Source organism: Bufo gargarizans, chromosome 8 (assembly GCF_014858855.1).
Source record: "Bufo gargarizans isolate SCDJY-AF-19 chromosome 8, ASM1485885v1, whole genome shotgun sequence".
Taxonomy (NCBI): Eukaryota; Metazoa; Chordata; class Amphibia; order Anura; family Bufonidae; genus Bufo; species Bufo gargarizans.
This window is the reverse complement of record NC_058087.1, coordinates 113480679-113507064: the sequence shown is the minus strand read 5'-3', so window position 1 is coordinate 113507064 and position 26386 is coordinate 113480679. Positions and strand designations below refer to the sequence as shown.

The 26386-nt window shown below is 47.7% G+C and overlaps 1 protein-coding gene across 1 annotated transcript in view; it reads right to left on the bottom strand.

Annotated features, from left to right (window-relative positions):
* LOC122944578 (GPI inositol-deacylase-like) overlaps nt 1-26386 on the bottom strand; it is a 682600-nt gene that overhangs the window by 158706 nt on the left and 497508 nt on the right. Inside the window, exon 11 of the mRNA XM_044303000.1 lies at nt 23096-23293. Within this exon, the coding sequence (XP_044158935.1) occupies nt 23096-23293 (198 nt within the window). The remainder of the gene's footprint in view (nt 1-23095; nt 23294-26386) is intronic.

Here is a 26386-nt window from a genome sequence, read left to right as displayed (position 1 = left end):
GGAGATCAATACACATTTTTTTGTACATGTCGTTATTCATGATCACCAGGTTTCCACCCTTGTCCGATGGCTTGAAAACAATGGAGTCGTCTTTTACCAGTGTCCTCAAGGCCTCAGATTCTCATCTGGTTAGGTTTCTAGGGTATGAGGGGGACATTTTTAGTTGTTCCAATTCAGAAATTACCAATTGCTGAAAAATGTTGATATTTTCTTAGTTCGATAGTGGGTGCATTTTAGTGCTTTTGGGTTTTGTGAAGGGGCCTTCCCCCGGTTTTCTTGAGCCCTCCTCCCATAAATCCATCAAGATTGCGAGATCTGTTAGGTCACTTTCTTGTATCCCTAGTCTGTCATACGATTGTTGGTCTGAGATATCAAAGTACTTCCTCCATCTAAGATTCCTACAGAATAGGTCAAGATCCTTGACCCAAGTAAAAATCCTAAACTCGGTTGTGGGGACAAATGATAGTCCCTTTTTCAATACCGAGATCTCCAAAGTATTTCGATTCCATGCGGAGAGATTTATGACCTCCAGATCTTCTTTTTTCGGTCATTATATTTACTTGGGTCTCCCCAGTAATTGGTAGGGGAGTTGTCCCTGTCCTAAAAAAAGAGGGTGAGGATGTAGTAGGAGGGATAAAGGGACGCAAATGCACAGGCGCAACTGTCGATGTGGACGGCCCGGCGTGCGTTCCACTCACCGGATATCAACCTCCCGAGAGTGGGAACGCGCGCTGGACTGCTTATTTAAACAGAGACAGCGCAGCGAAACCCCAATGCCTAACCAAATATGGCAGGTGGCAGTCCGGACATCGTTGGGGCACATCACCAGTAAGTTTTTATCACCTGTGGGACGCCAAGATTTTGGCAATCCAGTAAGCAAATACACATTTTTGTTATTCATTTCCAGGTGACATCCCACTTCACCAATCTGTGCGCCTGAGTGATTTATCCAGCCCTGAGCATGGTCTGCCTCACTGTTTCATCCAGGACATAGTACATGTTTTATCTATTTATCCTGCTTTGATCCTTGATGTTATTTACAATAATTATCTTCCTCCAACCGACCCCCTGATGAACCTGGGGAAATGCGTTGGGGTTAAAAAAATTACTGACATCATTACCTGTGTGATATTCCCAACGTACAGGGCTGTACAGGGACAGACAGGGTAGGTATGGGGATCAGGGAGATCCCACCATCGGGGAGCCTCCCTGGGCAAAGGTTAACCTAGGGCGGGTACAGGGAGAGAATCATCCCCAGCACTTATCAAAGTGCCCTAACCTATACCTATCACCAACATCACAAGTGCCCTTGTGGAATTTGCACTATCTACATGGTATTAATTTCACCAATTCACGGTGGTAGCTGGGCGACATCCTGTCCTGATACTTTTTAGGTCACCCAATTATCACAGTATTCTACTTTTTAATTGAACCAATAAAAGCTATATTTTAAAGGGTCCAAAACTCTAGATTAATACTTCTATATAGTTATCTCCCTTTCTCTCTCGGAGACAACTGCCAATCATCAGCAGATGGGTGGGAGAGCAAGAGATTATAATAACTAGGACTCTTCTCAGGCGGATGGGACTCTTCTCAAGGCCTGGGCTGCAATGATTATGATGCTGGTTCTCGGCAACCACAGACTTTTAGCTGATGAGTGACACAGCGCTGACATCAGCATATCTGTCACTATTTTATTCTGCCCTCAATGAGGTCAGCAGAAAGGTGATGACAGGTTCCCATAAAGGAACCCATGGAAAATTTCTCTCAATTGAGAGTCCTGAATGTTTTCTGGGATCCCTCAAATATGTATATTGTTCCTTCTAGACCCATCTTTCAGGTCATATAACTTGTTTTTCATGCGGGAAATATCTTCTGACAACTCATAATGCGCATCTATCACAGCGTTATGTGATGCAGAGTACTCAACCATCTTAGATTCCATGTGAGTGGTGCGGTCTCCCAGGTCTGATATCTCCCGATTTAGTTTGTTAAGCATGGATTTAAAGTTCACTAATAGGGAGGCACACACGGAGTTCAGCATAAATTCAATGGTTTGTCTAGTGAGGGAGCACTCAGGCGACTCACCATCCGATGTCTCAGAAGATTGCTCAGCACAGTCTCCGCACGAAGAGGAAGAGGGCTGCGCAAGTGGTCATAGGTGTAGAGGATCTGGAGCAGAAGAAGGCCCAGAAGTTGGGGCCCCGCACGACCACTTTACCAGGAGGCATCGTGATTGGGACTCTACCCAGCACTGATTCCAGTCAGAATAGTTGCTTTTAGCCGCTTAAGATATGTTCCTCAGACGGAGCTCACACTTCATACAGTCGGCGCCATCAGTGGTCAGGCCACGCCCCCAGAATAGAAGTTTTTTATTTATAAATTAAACACTATAAATCCGAATTGCTTGAATGAGATTACTGAAACTACAGTATTCTGTAATAGAAACATTAGTAGCGAGGGTATTATAAAAGTTACAATGTATAATACATTTGAAACAAGTTTAATTGATGTTTTTCCTACCACCTACTGGTCACAATGGGGATACTTCCTAGGTTGATTTTTTTTATTTATTATATATATATATATATATATATATATATATATTGTGGGGATTCGCTCTGGTAGGCAGGGTAAGCGGACGCAGTACAGAGGCAAAAAACAAGGTTGTATATCAAAGTTCAGTGTTTATTCACACATAGCAAGAAAACAAGCCAAAAGTAAGTGTTCAGTTTTGGTGCCTGTTCACACCACACAAAGTTCACAGTGCAAAAAGACTTCACCTGGTCAGCAGATGATTTTCACCCACAGTCCGCAGCAGGCTTAAGTGGCCTGTTTCCCCCAGGTAATGGCTCTCACAAATAGATGCCTCAGTGTCTCAAACCACAGACTCCACGGCTCCTCTGTCATGGAGGATAATCCACACCACCTGAACATGCTGGCTGGGTTTTTATATTCCAGCCAAAACCCGGCCTGGAACCGTGGGGAACAGCCACCCACCCTGCTCTTTGGCTGCTCCCAATAACAACCGGCCCGGATTGGCTTTACAGCCATTCTAACAGTTAAAGTGTCAGATTGCACAACAGACCTGACACTTCAGGAAAAAAATCTGGTTCTTACCTCACCGAGGCCAGGAACCTCGTTGACACGTATCTTCCATCAATGACGGCTCCTTGTTCCTTCTTACAATATATTTTTTTTTTGTCACGGTCCCTCCCATGACAGAGGTTAGAAGATCTGAGAGACTGGCTACACGTGAGGTTGTCTGACAGTCTCTCTGTTTCACTTGTTGCAGTGTTGTTGTTGTTGGTGATGACCACACCTCTTGTCTCAGGTGCAGCTTGTGGTCATTACTGCTCCTCTATTTAGTCTGGACTCACACTTATATACCATGCGGTTGATATTCTCTGCCTAGAGTTGGAAGAGCTGGTGTGTAGTCCTCATCTGAGTTCCTGCTCATCCATTTTCTAATGAAGATAAGTGTACTTCTCTTTGTATTGTGATGTTCCCATTTGCTCATTGTTAGGCCTCAGGGAGACACTGATTCGTTCATCTGGGAAGGAACGAGTAGTCTCAGACCCTGTAGGACTATTCTGGGTTACTAGGACCTAGGTTTCAGGTGTATGAATATTCCCACCTTCAGGGTCTATTCATACTGACAGTTGTGGCCGCGGCCACGGTCAGAGGTGTGACAGGAGGGGGTCCTAACGGTGGCTGGTGTGTGCCTGGAGCCACGGGACGTGGGCCTGCCTAAAAGAGGGCCAAAAGACACAGGGTAGGGAAGGTGCTGTTTAATGCGTGCAACACAGATTACAAAACCAAGGAACGGAATACCTGGCGGGTTTCAGTCAGCGGATCCGGAATGTACCGGGAAAAACAGGCAGATCTCCACCTACCCACGTGGCGAATGACGTGCGGAGGTGTCCCGTGCTTGGAGGCTGCGGAGGCCGCCCCAATGCGGAAGGAATGACCTGATATGGTTTTGGGGTCCACCCCTAACTCAGCGACCAGGGACCGGATGTAAGGCACAAACTGTGGCGTGGATAGGGGTTTCCCTTGGCAGGAGAGCAACGGAGCCTCGGGGTTTGGAGAAGGCGTGGAATCGATGAGACCCTGGAGTACTACCACAGGGCACCAGGCGTTACTGGATTTGAAGAAGCGGATCCGAGTGGGAGGACCAGTTTGCGACGTCTTGGTGGATGGAAGACTTAACACCAGATGGTCCTGGTTCCAGGACAGCTGTTTTCTCTTCAGGAAGGTCGACTTCTGGGAAGAGACGGAGAATTCACCTGGGCGCAGGAATCCGTAGAAGCTCAGGTACATCGCGGCCTTGATGACAAGGCTAACGGAAGGGCCAAAAGGGTTACCATCTAGGGATGCGGATAGTTGCCTGAAAAGTTCGCCTGAGACCGGTCGACGGGAAGGACCTGATTCCTTGCTGCTCTTTTCGATACCCCTGAGAGTGGCCTTGACGGCTTGGGAAGTGAAAGCTGTGCGAACTTCAGGATTCCGTAGAACCAAGAAATGTTGAGCCCTGGCCAGATACAAACGGATGGTGCTGGGTGCCAGTTTGAGATTGACATGGCAATGGGCCATGAAAGCCATGATATATGACACGAAGGTGGTATCTTGCTGCGGATGATCTTTTGAAAACTTTTGGTACAGGTTCCAACCCGTGTTGTAATTCCGGGCCGTGTTGAACGAGAGGGATCGGTGCATGAGTACCCTGGCGGTAGCCAGCAGGGACCTCAATCCAACATCAGGTCGTGGAAACCGGGAATCCGGGCCCCGGTCTGGTCTGCATCGGGACATACCTGAAAGAAGGTTTGAAAGTTGAACCTGGACAAAGCATCGGCCGCCGTGTTGCTGACACCTGGAATATGGGCACAAGTAAAATGGAAATTATTGACCATGGCCAGCCAGACTACTTTTCGCAGCAAGGACATGACCCTGGCGGATTTGGCTCGGCCTTTGGAAACGATGTCCACCAAGTCCTGACTGTCGGTGACAAACATTACGCTGGTGTTGGCCCAGAGATGACCCCAAACCGATGCGGCTGCCACGATGGGGTAACATTCCAGGAACGGGGATGACCTGAGGGACTGAGGATCAGCACTGACCTGAGGCGGCCATGGCCCAGCCAACCATCGGGATTCGCAGATGGCCGCGAAACCCCGCGGCATCAGAGAACACCCTGGTGGACGACTGGGACCACGGGGACACAAACAGGCTGACCCCGTTCCAGGTGGAGAGAAAGCTGTCCCACATGCGCAAGTCAGCCATGGCAGCTCTGTCCAGGTGGATGATGCTGCTGGGTTCAGAGGCCGCCGGAAGAAGAGAGAGCAGGCGGGAGATGAAGGCCCTGCCCTGGGGCATCACCCTTAAGGCAAAGTTCAGCCGGCCCAGGATGGACTGGAGCTCGACCTTTGTTACCTGGGACGAGGTGATGGCCCCTGCCATGACTTCCCGGATCTGGGACAGCTTTGCCTCTGGCAGCCTGGCCTCCATCCGGTCGGAGTCCAGGACGATGCCCAGGAAGGTGATGGACGTGACAGGCCCCGCGGTTTTCCCCTGCGAGATGGGAATGCAAAGGCCGGAAAACAGGTCCAGGAGGGAGCGCAGCCCGGCTGGCTGACATAGCGGAGGTTCTATGAGGAGGAAGTCGTCCAGGTAGTGGATGACCGCCGGGGTGCTGCCGTGCTGAAGCAGGATCCAATGTAAGGCCTGCGCCAACCGGTCAAACAGCCACGGGCTGCTTTTGGCGCCAAAGGTCAACCGGTTGGCGAAGTAGAACCTGCCCTCCCACTGGATACCATAAAACTGCCATAGGTGCGGGGCGATAGGCAGCAGTTTGAAAGCGTCCGCTATGTCAGCTTTGGACAGCCAGGCGCCCCTCCCAGCGCTGAGGATGAGGGCGATGGCCTCGTCAATGGAGGCATAAGACATTGAAAACTCCTCAGAAGGAATCAGCGAGTTGATGCTGGGGATGACAGAACCATGGGGGGCGGAGAGGTCATAAATCAAACGTTTTTTATTTGAGTCCTTTTTGGACACAATGCCTATGGGGCTGATCCACCAGCGAGAGAAGGGAATTTGGCTGAAAGGGCCCAGGAGGAACCCCTTCTCTACCTCCGAGTTCAGGAGTTCCTGAACCGAGGCAGGATCTGCTCTGGCCGACTGCAGATTGTCGCACTCCCAGTTGGAATGGGGGAGCGCCACCAACCCTGTGTCGAAACCAAAGCAGAGGCCCGCGATCAGGAAATCCGCAAAACCCGGCACCGGATGCTCCCGTAACAGGAGGGCCAGGAGGTCGATGTTGCAGTCGGCCAGTCATAGGCGCTTTGATGCCTTCTTGGGACAAGTGGACCTGGGGTGAGCCCTGAAGCAAATGGAGCAGATGTGCAGGGCCCTGCACCCGCTGAACAGACATGACCCGTAGTTGAAGTTATTGCATACTTGACTGTTGCCAAGATATACGATGGGTCTGCCCAGTTTATCGGTGGCGGAGGGGCTGCGGGAAGCCCCGGAGGGGCCTGGGATGGCCCTGTCAGGCTGGGTCGTGACCGTTTGGGGACACCACTCGGTGGCATGGAATATTGACTGGCATGTTGAGCACGCGGGGGCCCGGAGACCGGCGAAGTGTCGGCAGAACAATTCCATGTCCAAGGTGGCCCAGCTGATACTTGTGCCCCAGATCGGTGACCCTGTATAGGTATGTGTCCAGCTCCTCCCGGCGAGCTGGGTACGCGGAGCAGATCACATCCCTATACAGGCTGAAGGCCAAGACAAACTCAGGCACCGTGAGTTTGCGGTTGAGGCGCCCATCTTTAGCCCGGAGGACCACCGAGATCTCCCCGCAGTCGAAGGTCTTGTTGTCCGCCGCATCGTGGGACGCGATCAGGATGGACGCGAGGTTCACGTCCTTGCCCGCCAAAATGTCCTTCCTGATGTTGTCCGGCACGAAGTGTGCCGGAGCCACCACGGGAGCGGCAGGGGTCGTACCTGGAGCTGGTAGCTGGTACAGCGGGGGATCGCTAAGAGGGACCATTGCCTGAGATGGAGCCGGCGCCCTGGCCTCCAAGTCCACCACCCTGGACCTGATGTCGGCCACGGATGAGACCAGAGAATCCATTGAGGCCTGCAATTGCACCAAGGCTTGCTGGATGGACGGGGTCGGATCTTCTCTCTCAGGAGGACCGGATTCCGTCATCAACAACCTGTACAGCTCCGCCTTTCTGGCTGAGGCTGGGTGCCTGATGCCCCTTCTGCTTAATTCTGCCACCAGCCTCGGTACGGTCCATCTACGGAGGGACTCGGGCGCACCTTGGCCAGAGACCGAAGTACCCGGGAGGGACAACGCGTCGTCCACATCTGAGACTTGAGACATGGTTTCGCCGCCGGACGAGACTTAAGCGAGACCTGGAATTAGAGACAACAATATGGCCGCTGGAACGGATAAGGGGACCGAGTACCGTGGCTGCTGCAGACGAGGGTGAACGTATGGATGACGTACCTGAAAGCTTGGGATTCGAGACCCTTGCCTTACCGTCTAAGGAACCACGAGAACGACCCGGCTTGCCCTGAGGACTGGAAAAGTTAGGAGCGACGTGAGAAAGTAGCGGGGTGGACACGAAAGCAAAGCATATGCGGACGGACCCGCCACTGTGCCAGCTCAAGGCTGGACACAGTGGGGTGAGAAAGAACACTGAAGGAACGGAGGAATGACGGGTGAGCCCGGAGACGGAGTTGATGACAGCGGAAAGGAGGCGGCCTGAAGGTACCGGGGTTGGTGGTGAGGAGTGACCTGGATGTTCCGGGACGGGAGCGCAAGCAGGGTTGCCTGGGAGCTGCCAGGAACGTGGACCCGGAGGATACCTGACGTCTTGGTTGCGACCGTCATAAGGGTTGTGAGCAGTAGGCAGAAGCAACCAAGACGAGACCCCGACGGTGTTGGCAACGGGGGACGGAGGGTACCCTTGGGCCCCGGGGCACCTGGCCAAAGAAAATCCCTGAACGTTTCAGGGTGGAAGGACAGAGAAGACACCTGCAGCTGCCGGAACCTGGACACAGAAGACACCTGAACGCCTCAGGCTAAAGGACAGAGAAGACACCTGAACGCTTCAGGCTGAGGTGGACAGAGAAGACACCTGAACGCCTCAGGCTAAATGGACAGAGAAGACACCTGCACGCTTCAGGCTAAGGTGGCCGGAGAAGACACCCGAACGCCTCAGGCTATGGTGGACGGTACAGCCGTAAATACTTACCGGAACCTTTGCACTAACGAACTCCCGCGAGTGGTTGGTAGCAACCTTCTGCAACCTGTTGAAAGATAAACACTTTCCTTTTTTTTATTTTTATTTTTTTATTTTTTTGTGTGACCACAATACCCCCGCCTAATACCTAAACCTGCTGTCAGAATGCTGCGACAAGACACGGCGGGAACCACGCACGCTACTGGTACCTAAAAAGACGTTTCAGGGTGGAAGGACAACAGAGAAGACACCTGCAGCTGCCGGAACCTGGACACAGAAGACACCTGAACGCCTCAGGCTAAATGGACAGAGAAGACACCTGCACGCTTCAGGCTAAGGTGGCCGGAGAAGACACCCGAACGCCTCAGGCTAAGGAGGACAGAGAAGACGCCTGAACGCTTCAGGCTAAGGTGGACAGAGAAGACATCTGAACGCTTCAGGCTAAGGTGGACAGAGAGGACACCTGAACGCTTCAGGCTAAGGTGGACAGAGAAGACGCCTGAACGCTTCAGGCTAAGGTGGACAGAGAAGACACCTGAACGCTTCAGGCTGAGGTGGACAGAGAAGACACCTGAACGCTTCAGGCTAAGGAGGACAGAGAAGACACCTGAACGTTTCAGGCTATGGTGGACGGTACAGCCGTAAATACTTACCGGAACCTTTGCACTAACGAACTCCCGCGAGTGGTTGGTAGCAACCTTCTGCAACCTGTTGAAAGATAAACACTTTCCTTTTTTTTATTTTTATTTTTTTATTTTTTTGTGTGACCACAATACCCCCGCCTAATACCTAAACCTGCTGTCAGAATGCTGCGACAAGACACGGCGGGAACCACGCACGCTACTGGTACCTAAAAAGAAAAGAAGATGTGAGGATGGGGGCGGCGATGACCGGGGGTCCCGTGAGACCCGGCCGTAAGGTCGTGGGGTGCAGGGAAGGAGCGAGGCCGGCTGGGGCGTGGAAGGCCTGGGAGGCCAAGGCCGGACCTGGGAGGCATGGCGGTGGGTGTGTGCCGCTTGCCTGGCCGGTGCGGGGGGCATGGATGAGTGGACGGTGGAGCCGAGGCACGTGGAGAGTGCCGTCCTGCCTCCATCGAGTACCCCGAGCGTCCGTGCATGGCAGCATGGCCGGTCGCAGGCTCGCAGGGACCACCTGAGGACCGCTGGCTATGCTGGCCCCCGTGCGCGCGGGCAAGTGCCACGATGGAGACTCGGCCAGCGCCGTGCATGGACGGTGCTGGGAACCAAGGTTAGGAGATGTTGGACATGGGGAACGAATGGGCCCATGCAACTGGCACGTGTGCGGATGGGATGAGGGGAATGAGATGGCATGCACGGGGTGGCCTGCGGGTGAGAAGTGAACTGGCCCCCCAACATACCACCCCGACGGCATGTGGCATGGCGCCTGCTCGCAGGACGCCCTCGTCCGGATGGCATGGCGGGTGATGCCATGGACCAGGACAATGAGGTGAGTAGTGGGAGTATAGTATGACGATGTACATGACAGCATGGGAGTAGAAGGTGTTCCTACAGTGGGACTTGAGTGAGCAGGTGGTGCCGCATGGGGATGAAGGCCTGGTGCAGGCTGCACGCTGTCTCTGGGGCGGCGTGGGCGGCTGGCGTGCCGCCCGCTGTGTACGGGAGTCATGGTAGTCATGGCAGCGGTCGGGGCTCCTCCTCCGCTCTCCCCGCCCCCCCTCTCCACCTCCCCGCCGCCGGCGCAGGGAACGGCGCCGGCCGCTGTGCTCGGGACCCGACCGCGGCAGGCCCGACCTCTCGCGAGGATGCGGTCGGACGGGAGCCCGCGGGAACGGGGCGGTGTGCGAGGCTGGGCGCCGACGACCCGAGATGGCGAGCCTGAGGAGGGGGGGAGCGGATGACCAGGGAGACGCGGTGCGAGGCGGCCGGCATACTTACCAGAGAGTGACACCTACCGGAAGTGACGAAACCAACGGAGGAGCGAACGCGGCATCGAGGTCAGGGAGCAGGGGGTTTAAGAAGGGGACCCGGCCCCTCCCACAATTACAGGCTGCATGCAGCCTTAACTATAAGTCAGGGCTAGGTTTAGGATTTTCATAGGTGGTTACTGTTTCCCTTTCACTAGCCTTGAGGCCTAGTTCTTGGTCATTTTCCTTCTGTTGTCATTCTGGTGTTCCTCCGCTCCCCTTACACCGCGACATTATGAACCACCCAAAAAAAAACGCCATTTTGTTTGTGTCACTGAAGCGATGGATACTATTTCTGCACTGGTTGGACAACTGCAGGGCTGTCTTTCCAGATAGCTGACCTCCGCACGACTGTCTCACAGATCCAGAGACTACAGGCGGCTGGTTCCGGCAGTGGGAACCAGGCCTGTTCTGAACCTAAGGTCGCTCTCCCGGATAGATTTTCCCAGGGAAGTGACAACTTTATTTGGTTCAGGGAGTCGTGCAAATTATATTTTAAACTACGTCCTAACTCTTTTGGAGACGAGAGTCAGAGTGTGGGTATAATCATTTTATTACTAAAAGGTGACGCTCAGTCTTGGGCTTTTTCGGATCACAGTCCCTCCAGTCGGTAAATGATTTTTTCAGAGCTCTAGGTCTTATCTTCGATGACCCAGATCAGATCTCCCTGGCCGAGAATAAGTTGCGTGGCTTACGGCAGGTAGAGCGTTCTGCGGAGACTTATTGCTCTGAATTTAGGAGATGGGCTACAGATACGGAGTGGAATGACCCAGCTCTCCGTAGTCAATTCTGTCAAGGTTTATCCGAGAGACTGAAGGACGAGTTGGTGTTTCACAAATATCCTGAGTCATTGGAAGCGGCCATGTCTCTTGCTGTACGTATTGATAGACGACTGAAGGAGAGATCTAAGGTTCCTCACACTCAGGACGTACTATCATAAGGGGTACCGGCCTCCTCCTCTGACACTTTGGGTAGAGAGACACTTGAGTTCATATCTGGTGATGAGCCAATGCAGCTGGGGGGGCTACCCCTGGACCTGGTGATAAGAACTTTAGGCTTAATAAAAGACTCTGCTTTTTCTGTGGACATTTTGTTAACGTATGTCCTTATGTTCAGCGTCAAGGTGAAAAAGAAAAAAAGATGTTTAGTCCTCATCTCACTCTTGGTGGTGTGAGTGGGGAATCTAAGAATTTACTTTTGTCATTTGCCGGTAGTACCTGATTTCTCCTGTCTGCCGATGTGGTGCTAGATTCCAAAACTGTGGGAATTGAAGTGTTTATTGACAGTGGGGCAGAGGTTAACCTAGTTGATGGCCAGTTCGTCCGTATGCATGGGTTGACAAGTGCATTAGACAAAAATATTTTGGTGTTTGCAATTGATTCCACTCCACTCACGCAGAAATGTTTGTCACAAATAGTGCAGGACATCTGTTTAAAGGTGGGTGATTTTCATCAAGAATCCATTTCGTGTTTTGTGCTGGAGGGTTTGCCTGCTTCCTTGGTGGTAGGTTTACCATGGTAAAGCAAACATAAGCCTATCATCGATTGGCAAGTGAGACAGATTCTTGATTGGAGTGATTATTGCATAGACAACTGTCTTAGCACATCGCTTTCTGTTGTAACCACTAAAGTTGTAACTTCGCTTATTTCAGATTTTTCTGATGTATTCTCTGAAAGTGGAGACCAGGAGTTACCTCCACCTCGGGAGTATGATTGCCCCATCAACCTTGTTCCTGGAGCTAGGTTGCCCAAGTCTCGGTTGTATAATCTATCTGAACCCGAAAGAGCAGCCATTCGAGAACAAGAACATATCACCGAGAGTTTGGCTAAAGGTCATATTAGACCATCCAAATCCCCAGTGGATGCAGGGTTCTTCTTTGTTAAGAAAAATGAAGGAACTCTTAGGCCATGTTTGGACTTCTGTGTGCTTAATCACATTACTGTCCGTGATCCTTATCCCCTTCCTTTGATCCCAGATTTGTTCAAACAGATTGTCGGTGCCAAGGTGTTCTCTAAGTTGGATTTGAGGGGGGCATATCATCTGGTAAGGATCAAGGAGGGGAACGAATAGAAGACAGCCTTTAATCCCCTTGAAGGTCATTTTGAGAATATGGTCATGCCTTTTGGGTTAACCAATGCTCCTGCGTTTTTTCAACATTTCATCAATTACATCTTTCATCATCTGGTGGGCAGGTTTGTTGTGGTGTATCTGGATGATATTCTAATTTATTATCCTGACATGGATACGCATCAGGATCACGTCAGACAAGTGTTACAGATCCTAAGAGAGAATATACTATGCTAAGATGGAGAAGTGTGTATTTGCAGTTCCAGGAGTGCAATTCCTGGGTTACCTACTCTCATCTTCAGGTTTTCGCTTGGATCCTGATAACGTCCATGCTGTGTTCGACTGGGATCGACCCTAAAATCTGAAAGCGTTCTTGCGATTTTTGGGGTTCACTACCATAAATGTATTTTGACCTACTCGACTGTTGTTAAACCTTTAACAGACATGACTAGGAAAGGTTTGGATATCTCAGTCTGGTCTGATGTGGCATTTCAAGACTTTTGAGCTGTGAAGAAATGTTTTGCTTCTGCTGACGCATCCGATGTGGGGGTAGGAGCAGTCTTGTCGCAGGGTCCTTCAACTAGTAAATGGCGCCCATGTGCTATCTTCTCTATGAAGCGCTCAACTGCTGAAAAAAATTATGAAGTAGGTAATAGAGAGTTGCTGGGCATTAAGTTGGCTTTTGAGAAATGGTGTCATTGGTTGGAAGGAGCGATTCATCCCATTACAGTAATTACCGATCACAAAAATCTGGCTTACCTGGATTCAGTTAAACATCCGAACCCACGGCCAGATGGTTGTTGTTTTTTACCAGATTAAATTTCGTTGTCAACTATCCTGGGGGTGATTTGGAAGACCCTGGACCGATATTAGCTGAAGGGGTGGGATTCCTGTCCTCCGGGGAAGTTGTTGTGGTGGCTCAGGCTGGCATAAACGTGTTGAGGGCTATGTGACAGCTTGTGAGACTTGTGTACGTACCAAGGTTACACATACTCGGCCTTCAGGATCTCTACTTCAGTTGTCTATCCCATCCTGACCTTGGACTCATTTATCAATGGAATTTATCGAATTCCTCAGGAAACACTGATTCTGGTGGTTGTTGATCGCTTCAGCAAGATGTCACACTTTATAGCAATATCAGGTCTACCTAATGCTAAAACTCAAGTATTTGTCGATAACATTGTAAAGCTACATGGTATTCCCTCTGATGTGGTGTTTGATAGGGGGACTCAATTTGTTTGCAAATTCTGGAAGGCATTCTGTATTCAATTGGGGGTACAATTATCCTTCTCTTCAACCTTTCATCCTCGGTCGAAACGACAGACTGAACGCACTAACCAGAATCTGGAGACTTATTTGAGATGTTTTGTTTCACAGAATGAAGAAGAGTGGTCTTCATTTTTGGCTTTGGCCGAGTTTGCCATAAACAACTGTAGGCAGGAGTTCACTGCTAAAGTCACCGTTTTTTGGGGCATATGGGTTACATCCGCAGTTTGACACATTTTCTGGTACTGAGACTTCTGGTATAGCTGAAGAGGAAATATTTTCCTCTTCTTTGTCATCTATTTGGCAGAAAATTCTAAATAATTTTTTTTAAAAAGTATAAACGTATGGCTGACAAGAGACGTATGAGTGGTCCAGACCTGAGAGTGGGTGATTCTGTGTGGCTGTCCACAAGAAACATTAAGTTGAAGGTACCTTCTTGGAAGTTGGGTCCAAGGTTTATTGGTCCATATAAGATTTCTGCCATTATTAACCTGGTAGCGTTTCGTCTTGAACTTCCACGGGCTTTAAAAATTCATAATGTTTTCCACAAATCATTGCTGAAGAGATATGTCGAACCTGCTGAACCATCCTCCTTGCCTCCCGCTCCTGTCATGGTGGACGGTAATCTTGAATTTCAGATCGCCAGGATAGTGGACCCCCAAATTCTCTGTAGATCCCTTCAGTATCTCGTTCACTGGAAGGGTTATGGTCCAGAAGATAGAATGCGGGTTTCAGCGGCCGATGTTAATGCTAGTCACCTTGTGAAAGCCTTTCACAGGGCTCATCCGGATAAGATCGGTCGTGGGTGTCAGGAAGCCACCCATAAAAGGTACTGTTATGGTCCCTCCCATGAAAGAGGTTAGAAGTTCTGAGAGACTGGCCGCACGTGAAGTTATCTGACAATCTCTCTGTTTTCACTTGTTGCAGTGTTGTTGGTAACGACCACACCTCTCGTCTCAGGTGCAGCTTGTGGTCATTACTGCTCCTCTATTTATTCTGGACTCACAGTTCATACAATGCAGTTGATATTCTCTGCCTAGAATTGGAAGAGCTTATGTGTGGTCCTCATCTGCGTTCCTGCTCATCCATTTTCTATTGAAGATAAGTGTACTCTACTACTAAACGAGATAGACGAGGCAGCAAATCATAATGAGGTGGTTATTATGGGGGACTTCAACTACCCAGATATAGACTGGGAAACTGAAACTTGTATAGCTCATAAAGGAAACAGGTTCTTGGCAATAACCAAAGACAATTACCTCTCCCAATTGGTTCAGGACTAGACTAGAGGGACGGCCATACTGGACTTAGTATTAACCAATAGGCCGGACAGAACAACAGACGTGCAGGTTGGGGGACACCTGGGAAATAGTGACCACAAAGTAATAACCTTCCAATTATCATTCAAAAGAGCATTTCTACAGGGAGGAACAAAAATACCAAACTTCAAAAAAGCTAAATTTAGCCAACTAAGAGAGGCCATAGGCCAAACTAACTGGGACAAAGTCCTCAAAAATAAAAATACAGCCACAAAATGGGATATCTTTAAAAACATCCTAAAATCTCATTGTGAGAGGTGCATACCGTATGGTAATAAAAGGTTAAGGAACAAAAAGAAACCAATGTGGATAAATAGAACTGTAAAGAAAGCAATAAATGACAAAAAGAAAGCATACCATTCACTGAAACAGGAGGGGAGCACGGAAGCACTGAAAAACTATAAGGAAAAAAATAGAACATGTAAAAAACAAATAAAAGCGGCCAAACTAGAGACCGAGAGATTAATTGCCAAAGAGAGTAAAACTAACCCTAAAATGTTCTTCAATTATATAAATGTTAAAAAGTATAAATCTGAAGGTGTCGGCCCTTTAAAGAGTAATGAGGGAGAAGTCGCAGAGAGCGATGAGGAGAAAGCAAAGCTGTTAAATATTTTTTTCTCCAATGTATTCACTGAGGAAAATAAATTGTCAGATGACATGCAGAATGCCAAAATAAATTCCCCATTAAAAGTGTCCTGTCTGACCCAGGAAGAAGTACATCAGCGACTTAAAAAGATTAAAATAGACAAATTACCAGGACCGGATGACATACACCCCCGTATCCTAAAGGAATTAAGTAATGTCATAGCCAGACCCTTATTTCTGATATTTGCAGACTCTATACTGACAGGGAATGTCCCACAGGATTGGCACATGGCATATGTGGTGCCAATATTCAAAAAGGGGCCAAAAACAGAGCCTGGAAACTATAGGCCGGTAAGTTTAACATCTGTTGTGGGTAAACTGTTTGAAGGTTTTCTGAGAAATGCTATATTAGAGCATCTCAACAGAAATAAGCAAATAACGCCATATCAGCATGGCTTTGTGAGGGATCGGTCATGTCAGACTAATTTAATCAGTTTCTATGAGGAGGTAAGTTCTATACTTGACAGCGGCGAATCAATGGATGTCGTATATCTGGACTTCTCCAAAGCATTTGACACTGTACCACATAAAAGGTTAGTATATAAAATGAGAATGCTCGGACTGGGAGAAAACATCTGTATGTGGGTAAGTAACTGGCTCAGTGATAGAAAACAGAGGGTGGTTATTAACGGTACACACTCAGATTGGGTCACTGTCACTAGTGGGGTACCTCAGGGGTCAGTATTGGGCCCTATTCTCTTCAATATATTTATTAATGATCTTGTAGAAGGCTTGCATAGTAAAGTATCAATTTTTGCAGATGACACTAAACTGTGTAAAGTAATTTACACTGATGAGGACAGTATACTACTACAGAGGGATCTGGATAGATTGGAGGCTTGGGCAGATAAGTGGCAGATGGGGTTTAACACTGATAAATGTAAAGTTATGCACATGGGAAGGAAAAATGCAAGTCACCCGTACATACTAAATGGTAAAACACTCGGTAACACTGACATGGAAAAGGATCTAGGAATTTTAATAAACAGCAAACTAAGCTGCAAAAACCAGTGTCAGGCAGCTGCTGCCAAGGCCAACAAGATAATGGGTTGCATCAGAAGGGGCATAGATTCCCGTGATAAGAACATAGTCCTACCACTTTACAAATCGCTAGTCAGACCACATGGAGTACTGTGTACAGTTCTGGGCTCCTGTAAACAAGGCAGACATAGCAGAGCTGGAGAAGGTCCAGAGGAGGGCATCTAAAGTAATAACTGGAATGGGGCAACTACAGTACCCTGAAAGATTATCAAAATTAGGGTTATTCACTTTAGAAAAAAGACGACTGAGGGGAGATCTAATTAATATGTATAAATATATCAGGGGTCAGTACAGAGATCTATCCCATCAGCTATTTATCCCCAGGACTGTGACTGTGACTGTGACGAGGGGACATCCTCTGCGTCTGGAGGAAAGAAGGTTTGTACACAAACATAGAAAAGGATTCTTTACGGTAAGAGCAGTGAGAATATGGAACTCTCTGCCTGAGGAGGTGGTGATGGTGAGTACAATAAAGGAATTCAAGAGGGGCCTGGACGTATTTCTTGAGCTTAATAATATTACAGGCTATAGCTACTAGAGAGGGGTCGTTGATCCAGGGAGTTATTCTGATTGCCTGATTGGAGTCGGGAAGGAAGTTTATATTCCCCTAAAGTGGAGAAAATTGGCTTCTACCTCACAGGGTTTTTTTTTTGCCTTCCTCTGGATCAACTTGCGGGATAACAGGCCAAACTGGATGGACAAATGTCTTTTTTCGGCCTTATGTACTATGTTACTATGTTACTTCTCTTGGTATTGTGTTGTTCCCATTTGCTCGTTGAATAACTAGGCCTCAGGGAGACACTTGTTCGTTCATCTGGGAACTAACGAATAGTCTCAATCCCTGTCACTACTCCTAGGGCTATTAAGGGTTAGTAGGGTCTAGGTTTCCGGTGTATGAATATTCCCACCTTCAGGGTCTATTTATACTGACAGGAGTCAGGGCTAGGTTTAGGGTTTTCATAGGTTGTTACCGTTTCCCTTTCCCTAGCCTTGAGGCCAAGTTCCTGGTAATTTTCCTTCTGTTGTCATTCTAGTGTTCCTCCCCTATATATATAAATTTACGTGGGAAATTCAGTAAAACGTTTACATTTACATCTGCAGCCCTCTGAAGTGCTATAGGTACAGGAGGGATGTGTTATCAGTGACTGAGAGCTATCTCTATATGCACACACATACACAAAATGCTATCATTCACTGATAACAGCTCCCTCCTGTACTGATGTTGCTCACAGAAGGTAGAATCAAAGCTGAGATACACTATAAATATATACTGAATCCTTTCCCACAAAACTACATACTGTATTTTCCATCCCATAAGACACATTTTTTTCCTCCCAAAAGTGGGGAAAAATGCATCCTGCGGCAAATACTAATGAGCGCTGTGGCGGGGCCGGCCTCGCCACTGGGTTTTGGAGAGGGCTGTTTGGAGGCCTCTTGCCTCGGGATTGTGGCCCATGGTGACTGTGGGGGAGGGGACGGACCGGCCGCGCAGCTTGGGTCTGTCTGTAGAATTGTATTTTGTGTTGTTGTGCGTTCGGTTGGATTGTGTGTTGTGTGGGGGCACCCAGATGGCTGGTATTGTTGTATTCGTGTGTTCTGGGTGCCATTCGCCTAGTGATGTGCACTCTGTCTGTGTTTGCTGTGGGGGTGTGCCGTTGTGTGTTTGGGTGGTGGTTCCTGTCCTGTTGTCTCCACGTGTGTGTTGGTGGTCTCCCCTTTGTCCTGGGGGATGGTTGGATTGCCATCGGTTGTCTCCCGGACAGAGAGGAGGAGACCGTGATGCATTGTGGGGATGTGTTGTGTCTGTTCTGTATTTGCAAGGCTAGTGAGGGCCGGGCTGGTTGTGCCAGCACTTCAGAGCACTGTTTGACCTTCAAGACGGAGCCTTGTCTCGTTATTGGGGGGACTCCCTGTATGCTGTTGGAGACTGATTGCCAGGAGTGTAAGCTGACTGTACGCTTTTCCTGTTCGTCTGCCGGCAGCTACTTGCGAGGTTCCAGTTTGAAGTGCTATTTTGTATCCAGTTCGGGAGGTTGGTGTTCTGCAGTAGCTGTGCCTGTCTCTCGGAAAGGGGCATATCGCCTAAACGGATTTTAACCCCTTGTCTGCTGAAACGGTCCGTTACATTGGTGGCAAGCAGCGGGATCGTTCCTACAGCCAGAAGGACAGCTACAGGAGACACCATTTCTGTGGATTCTACAATTTAAGGGCAACGCATGTCTCAGTACAGTGACCCTAAAAGCACCAGGATGGAACCAGCAGTGGAGTACAGATACTCTGTGGAGGAATTTGACCGTATGATGTGGTTGCGGCTGAACTTCTTCGGACCCAATCCAGCTGAGAAATACGTGAAGTTCGTGAGGAATCTAGTGTCTAAGACCCTACTATACCGGGCAGAAGGTGACGGTCAGCTGCCACGTTGGGTGGACCTCCATCAGAAGTTACGGTTGCGGGACAGTGGGAGCCCAGTCTCCATTCCCCAGCGGCAGTGTGAAGTGCAGGGAGAGGAGAGCAGCGGCCTCCCTCCCCAGCGGCAGGCTGAGTTACAGGGGGCAGAGGTAGCTGTTCCTGCCCCCCAGCGGCAGCATGATTTTTTGGGAATTGGGAGCCGAGTCTCCATTCCCCAGCGGCAGACGGAGTTACAGGGGGCAGAGACAGTCGGTCCTGTCCCCCAGTGGCAGAGTGTCCTACAGGGAATAGAGAGCCCAGTCTCCTTTCCCCAGCAGCAGGACACTGTATTGGGAGCGGAGGCGGTCGGTCGCCCTCCCCAGCGGCTGGAAGTATGTATGGGAGAGGAGCTTGTTACCCCCTCTCCCCAGCGGCAGCTTAACGCACCAGGGGGAGACAGTAAGCCCCACAACTGTGCAGATGGGACCGTGGTCTCTGCACTTACAGCACAGGGGGTAGAGACAGTCAGTCTCCCCCTCCAACAACCAGGCTCCAACCAGGCTTCTTCCGTGGTAGCGCTGGCACCAGGGCTGAGTACCGCTGATCCCTGCCCACAAAGCAACCTCCACTCCAAGCCAGGGAGCAACACAGAGACCGGGAGTACCAGCTTCCAACATCACCTTGGTGGACTTACTGGACAGAGACAGGCTACGAAATTCAGCAGGTCCAGTATTGGGTTGTGGGTGGGCTGCCAGACTAACTCAGGTACCGACCGGCGTGAGGTCAGGTATCTGGTTAGTCTTCCCTGGGGGGGGGGAGATGTGTGGCGGGGCCGGCCTCGCCACTGGGTTTTGGAGAGGGCTGTTTGGAGGCCTCTTGCCTCGGGATTGTGGCCCATGGTGACTGTGGGGGAGGGGACGGACCGGCCGCGCAGCTTGGGTCTGTCTGTAGAATTGTATTTTGTGTTGTTGTGCGTTCGGTTGGATTGTGTGTTGTGTGGGGGCACCCAGATGGCTGGTATTGTTGTATTCGTGTGTTCTGGGTGCCATTCGCCTAGTGATGTGCACTCAGACTTGAGCTATCTGGGGATGTGTTGGATGTCTGTGTTTGCTGTGGGGGTGTGCCGTTGTGTGTTTGGGTGGTGGTTCCTGTCCTGTTGTCTCCACGTGTGTGTTGGTGCTCTCCCCTTTGTCCTGGGGGATGGTTGGATTGCCATCGGTTGTCTCCCGGACAGAGAGGAGGAGACCGTGATGCATTGTGGGGATGTGTTGTGTCTGTTCTGTATTTGCAAGGCTAGTGAGGGCCGGGCTGGTTGTGCCAGCGCGTCAGATCACTGCTTGACCCTCAACACGGAGCCTTGTCTCGTTATTGGGGGGATTCCATGTATGCTGTTAGAGACTGATTGCCAGGAGTGTAAGCTGACGGATACGCTTTTCCTGTTCGTCTGCTGACAGCTACTTGCGAGGTTCCAGTTTGGAGTGCTATTTTGTATCCAGTTCGGGAGGTTGGTGTTCTGCAGTAGCTGTGCCTGTCTCTCGGAAAGGGGCATATCGCCTAAACGGATTTTAACCCCTTGTCTGCAGAAATGGTGCCGTTACAAGCGCTTCCATTATGGAAGCACTCATTAGTACTGGAGGACCAGGAAGCGGTGAAGGCTCTGTACTCACCGCTTCCTGGTCCTCGGCTGTCGGCTGTGCAGTGGCTGAGCACAGCATGAAAGCGCTCTGTGACCTCATGCTGTGCAACAGTTCACAGCACAGCCGACAGCAGGAGGAAGAAGATCGTGGGCGGTGAGGATTTACGGCGTCCAGCAGCAGGAGAGTTAATAGCTTTTTTATTTTATAAGACATGAGGCTTCTTGGGGCTGATCTGAAGTAATGTGGTGATGAGAGGCATAATGGCTGATAGGGTCTGATGAGAGGCCTAATGGCTGATAATGGGGGCTAATAAGAGGCATAAGTGGTGATAATGGGGGCTAATGAGAGACATAAGGGCTGATATGAGGTTGATGAGAGGCATAAGGACTGATATGGGGGCTGATGAGAGGCATAGAGGCTGATGAGAGCCATAAGAGCTGATATGAGGGTGATGAGAGGCCTAATGGCTGATAATGGGGGCTAATAAGAGGCATAAGTGATGATAATGGGGGCTAATGAGAGACATAAGAGCTGATATGAGGGTGATGAGATGCATGGGGCTGATAATGGGGCTGATGAGAGGGCATGGGGGCTGATATGGGGGCTGATGAGAGGCATGGAGGCTAATAAAACGCATGGGGCTCTGATTGGAGGTCATTTACATTGAGGTCTGAGCTGACGTCTGATTGGGGGTCTGATCTGAGGTCTTATTAACATTGGGAGTTTGATTGAAGCTGTCAGCTGAGGTCTGATTGGTGGTCTGACCTGAGGTGTAATGAAAAATATATTTTGCTTATTGTCCTCCTCTAAACAAATGTTTGTATATTTTTATATTTGGATATTACCACAGACTTTTTATTATACTCTCAGCGTCACTATCTGCTTTTTATGAATGAATTTCACATGACAGGTAGACACGCCCCCTGTAACAAAATTAGAGCGAGTATCTGTATTTTAAATAAGTGTATTTGGAGACCTCTTTAACTTCGTTATAATCTGAGGAAGGGCCCAGTACGGTTCAGAAACATGTCATTGACCAATGATGAATAACACAAACTACCATACTGACCCATCTAATTTTACAGACATTACTGCCTCTTCTTTCTTTTTTACCTCTGAATGTACTATAGACAGCCTTGAGCTATGCGGAGTGGGGTACTGATGTGCTGTGCCAGAATTTAGTTAAGCTTGAGGAGAGCACAGGCAGAAGTAGCAATATGTGCTTCAGCCTGCGCAGTCCAGTGAAATCCGTACACCAGTACAGTGCTGACATGTCAGCACTGTACTAGGATAATGATTTTAAGATCTGATAGTCTTAGTGCCTATTTGATTAGAAAAACAGTATTATTGATCATACAGTACATTACAAAAATCATTTTAGGCTATTTAGAACATTTAAAAAAAGGTTTTAGAAAAGTTTAGTTACTCTTTAAAGTATAACTTCCGTTCTATTTTTATTTGTGTAATCTATAGGGTTAGTGATACTGACCATTTTTGTGATATACTTTAATTACTAAAAACATTCATTTATATTAGAAAAATAGCTCTAAAGTGGCCCATTTTGAGCCGTAGCAACGCTCCTCTGTCTTCTGTTTACATAACACAGTCAGTGTTAGCAAGTCTTCACTGTTAGGCCGAATGCACACGGCAACACGGCCTGGATTCCGGCTGCGAGCAGGAGCGCACGGTGTCACTGGTTGCTATGACGCTGTGCGCTTCAAGCCGCCACTGTACTACAGTATTACACTCGCATTTGGCCTTATGTAAACAGAAGACAGACGGGTGTTGCTGAGGCTCAAAATGGGCCACTTTAGAGCTATTTTTCTAATAGAAATGTATAATTTCAGTAATTAAAGTATATTACAAAAATAGTTAACATCACTGCACCTACAAATTACACACACACACAAAAAAAAATTGAACTTTTACTTTTCTTAGCAAAATAGCTACCAGAAGTTTGTGTGCCTATTATACATTAGCATCTATACTCCTGTACATTGCTGTAAGTCCATACTGAGCACTGTACAGGCAGGAGCTCCATATCACATTGCTGCTACTGCCAGCACTGTTCTCCTAAAGCCTGGCAAAGATAGGCTATGTCGAGCTTAAAGAGAACCCTTGTGCCAGGACAATGCACGGTAATCTGCAGGCAGTACGTTATAAAAGAGGAAGCTGGGCAGATTGATATATAGCTTGGAAAAAGATTCAGCATATCTATTCAGCCCTGTAAAGTGCTATTGGTACAGGGAGGAGGTCTTATCAGTCACTGACAGCTATCTCTCTATAAACACAATGATATCAATCACTGATAACTCCTCCCTCCTGTACTGATAAGCTGTTTACAGAAGGTAGAAAAAGCAGAACTATAAATGCAAAAATTACAGGTTTCCCTGAATCTTTTCCCACAAAACTATACATCAATCTGCTCAGCTTCTTCTGCTCTATAACATGGTGCTGTCAGATTGCATTTTTTTGGTGAAATATCCTCTTTAAATAGTTCTAAGTACAGTAAATAAGAGTAAAATTGCATCAAACCTTTTCAATGTGTTCCACGTTGATGAAAGTATTCCAATTGTTGACTTTAACAATATTCCACTCCAATATGCTATACCAGTACCAAGCATGAAAAGGAATACAGATCCCAGAGGAAACAGAAGATTCATGGAATATAACTCTGATGAATCAAGACGTGGAAGCAATAAGCTATCCCAGATATCTCTGAGCCAATCATAACTGAATAAAAAAGTAAGACAATTACTGTAGCTACACACAACATTTTTTTCCTAACTATAGTTCATGCAAGTGAACAGACTCTAAATCAATGATGCTCCAATTGACCAGAAAATTGGTATATGACACTCTAAAGCAGGCATCCTCAAACTCCGGCCCTCCAGCTGTTGTAAAACTACAACTCCCTCAATGCCCTGCTGTAGGCAGATACCTGTAGGCTGTTCGGGCATGCTGGGAGTTGTAGTTTTGCAACAGCTGGAGGGCCGCAGTTTGAGGATGCCTGCTCTAAAGTCTGTTAGGACCCATACCTCCTTTCTCCCCTTTTCTTTTATTCTTTTATTTTTTTCTAATCTTTGCTCTTGCTCCCCAACCTCTTTAAAAAAAAGAAATGTCATCAGAAAATGACCTAAACAAGTTTTTGGTGATGTTATTTTTAACTTTACATGTCAATATCTATATTTAAACAAAAACCATAAATCCTACAAAAAATACTGTTTTCACTGAGGCCACTAAGCCTAATAATAGGCAGTACTTCTTGATCTGTACAGATCACTTTACTGCTCTTATCATTGCAGCCTCATTATAGCACCTCTGTGTGCAGATAACAGAGGAACCAGCATTCACAATAGGTGATATCACAGCTTATCATCTTTCTCCTGACCCTACTACAGGTCACAGGATGCCTGGAAAACTCTCCCATAGAAGTCAATGATGTCACCTCCTGACCACTGTTTCTATGGACCATGGGGCTGAAGTGAAACCATTTTTGAAATGCTTTCTTAATTCTGCTCAGGCAAGATGGCAGCCCTCACAATCATATTTAAGAAATATAAAAAAGGAATATGCCATCAGAAAATTAAAACAGAGTTGTAAAAAAAAGCATGTGTTGCTAGCTAAATTTTAGAGACACATTTCCGTTAGGCCTCCTGCACACGAACGTGTACAACCTGTGGCCATGCTGTGGCCCGCAATGCACGAACACCGACCGTAGGCCGGCTGCAGCAGATCACGGACCCATTCACTTCAATGGGTCCACGATCCGCCCATAGGACATGTTCTATCTTTTTGCCAAACCGAAGTATGGGACGAAACCCCACGGTAGCACTCCGTAGTGCTTCCGTAGGGTTCCGTTCCGTGCTTTCATTCTGCATCTCCGGATTTGCGGACCCATTGAAGTGAATGAGTCTGCATCCGTGAACGGAACGGAGCCCGTGTATTGCGGGTCTGCAATATGGCAACGGGCAGCACAAGTTCATACGCATTCACACAGTCAGTGTTCGGTCAGAGATTTCCACCAGTGATTGTGAGCCAAAACCAGGTACGTCTCTAAACAAAGAACAGGAGCACATCTTTACCTTATGTTTGTTGAGGCACCAAGTCCTAGTTTTGGCTCACAATCACTGATGGAAATCACTGACCAAACACTGACCTGTGAATGAGGCTTTAACATAATGACAGAAATAGTAAATAATGTCACATATAGCTAGCTATAGGTAAAAGCATGGCTGATTGTGTTAACAATCAGACTTTTTATCCCCTTATTGACCAGCCTTTTGTATGCCTTACTGACCAAGCGATTTTTTTTATTTTTTTCATTGTTGCCTTCCAAGAGCTATAACTTTTTTATTTTTCTGTCTATGTAGCTGTATGAGGACTTGTATTTTGCAGAACAAGTTGTAGTTTGAGCTATTTTGGGGTACACATAACTTACTGCTTAACTTTTACTAACTCTTTCTGGGAGGGGTATAGGAAAAAAACTGCAATACTGATACTAATTTATTACGTTCTAAATTTTTATTTGATTTTACAGCATAAATAACAGGATAATGTGATTCTCTGGATCAGTATGATTACAGCGATACCAAATACATATACAGCGTGGGCCATTTATATGGATACACCTTAATAAAATGGGAATGGTTGGTGATATTAACTTCCTGTTTGTGGCACATTAGTATATGTGAGGGGCAAAACTTTTCAAGATGGGTGGTGACCATGGCGGCCATTTTGAAGTCGGCCATTTTGAATCCAACTTTAGTTTTTTCAATAGGAAGAGGGTCATGTGACACATCAAACTTATTGGGATTTTCACAAGAAAAACAATGGTGTGCTTAGTTTTAACGTAACTTTATTCTTTCATGAGTTATTTACAAGTTTCTGACCACTTATAAAATGTGTTTAATGTGCGGCTTATTGTGTTGGATTGTCAATGCAACCCTCTTCTCCCACTCTTCACACACTGATAGCAACACTGCAGGAGAAATGCTAGCACAGGCTTCCAGTATCCGTAGTTTCAGGTGCTGCACATCTCGTATCTTCACAGCATAGACAATTGCCTTCAGATGACCCCAAAGATAAAAGTCTAAGGGGGTCAGATCGGGAGACTTTTGATTGCTTTTTATTCTATTTTTTTTGGTGGCGAATAAGCAAAAAGCAGCAAATCTGTCATTATTTTTGCAACCTAAGCTGTGTCTAGGCCATGTGATTGATGAACATGACATCACATGTCCTAGGCAAAGCTGCAAGAAGGCATCGGTGCTACTGCAAGCGTCAGTCCCTTCTCAATCAGCTTATCGGATGGGGTCTCAGGTATCGGACCTCCACCAATCAGATTTTGGTAAGCTATCTAAAGGATAGGTCATCAGTTTACCTCTCCCACAGAATATTTTTTTTTTCCTTCTTGCTTTCCCAGAGCCATAACTTTTTTTTTACTTTTCTACTTACATAGCCGTATTAGGGCTTGTATTTTGCGGGACAAGCTGTACTTTCTAAAGGCACCACTTAATATTTCATATGATGTAGTGGGAAGCATGAAAAATATACCAGATGGGGTAAAATAAAATTTAAAAAATGCAATTCCAATACAGTTTTACTATGCGGTAAAACTGACCATTTACCTTCATTCTCTGGGTAAGAGCAATTGCAACAAACCCATATTTACAGTGGATGTAAAAAGTCTACACACCCCTGTTAAAATGTCAGTATTCTGTGATGTAAAAAAAAAATTAGACAAAGCTAAATAATTTCAGAAATTTTTCCACCTTTAATGTGACCTATAAACTGTACAACGCAATTGAAAAACAAACTGAAACCTTT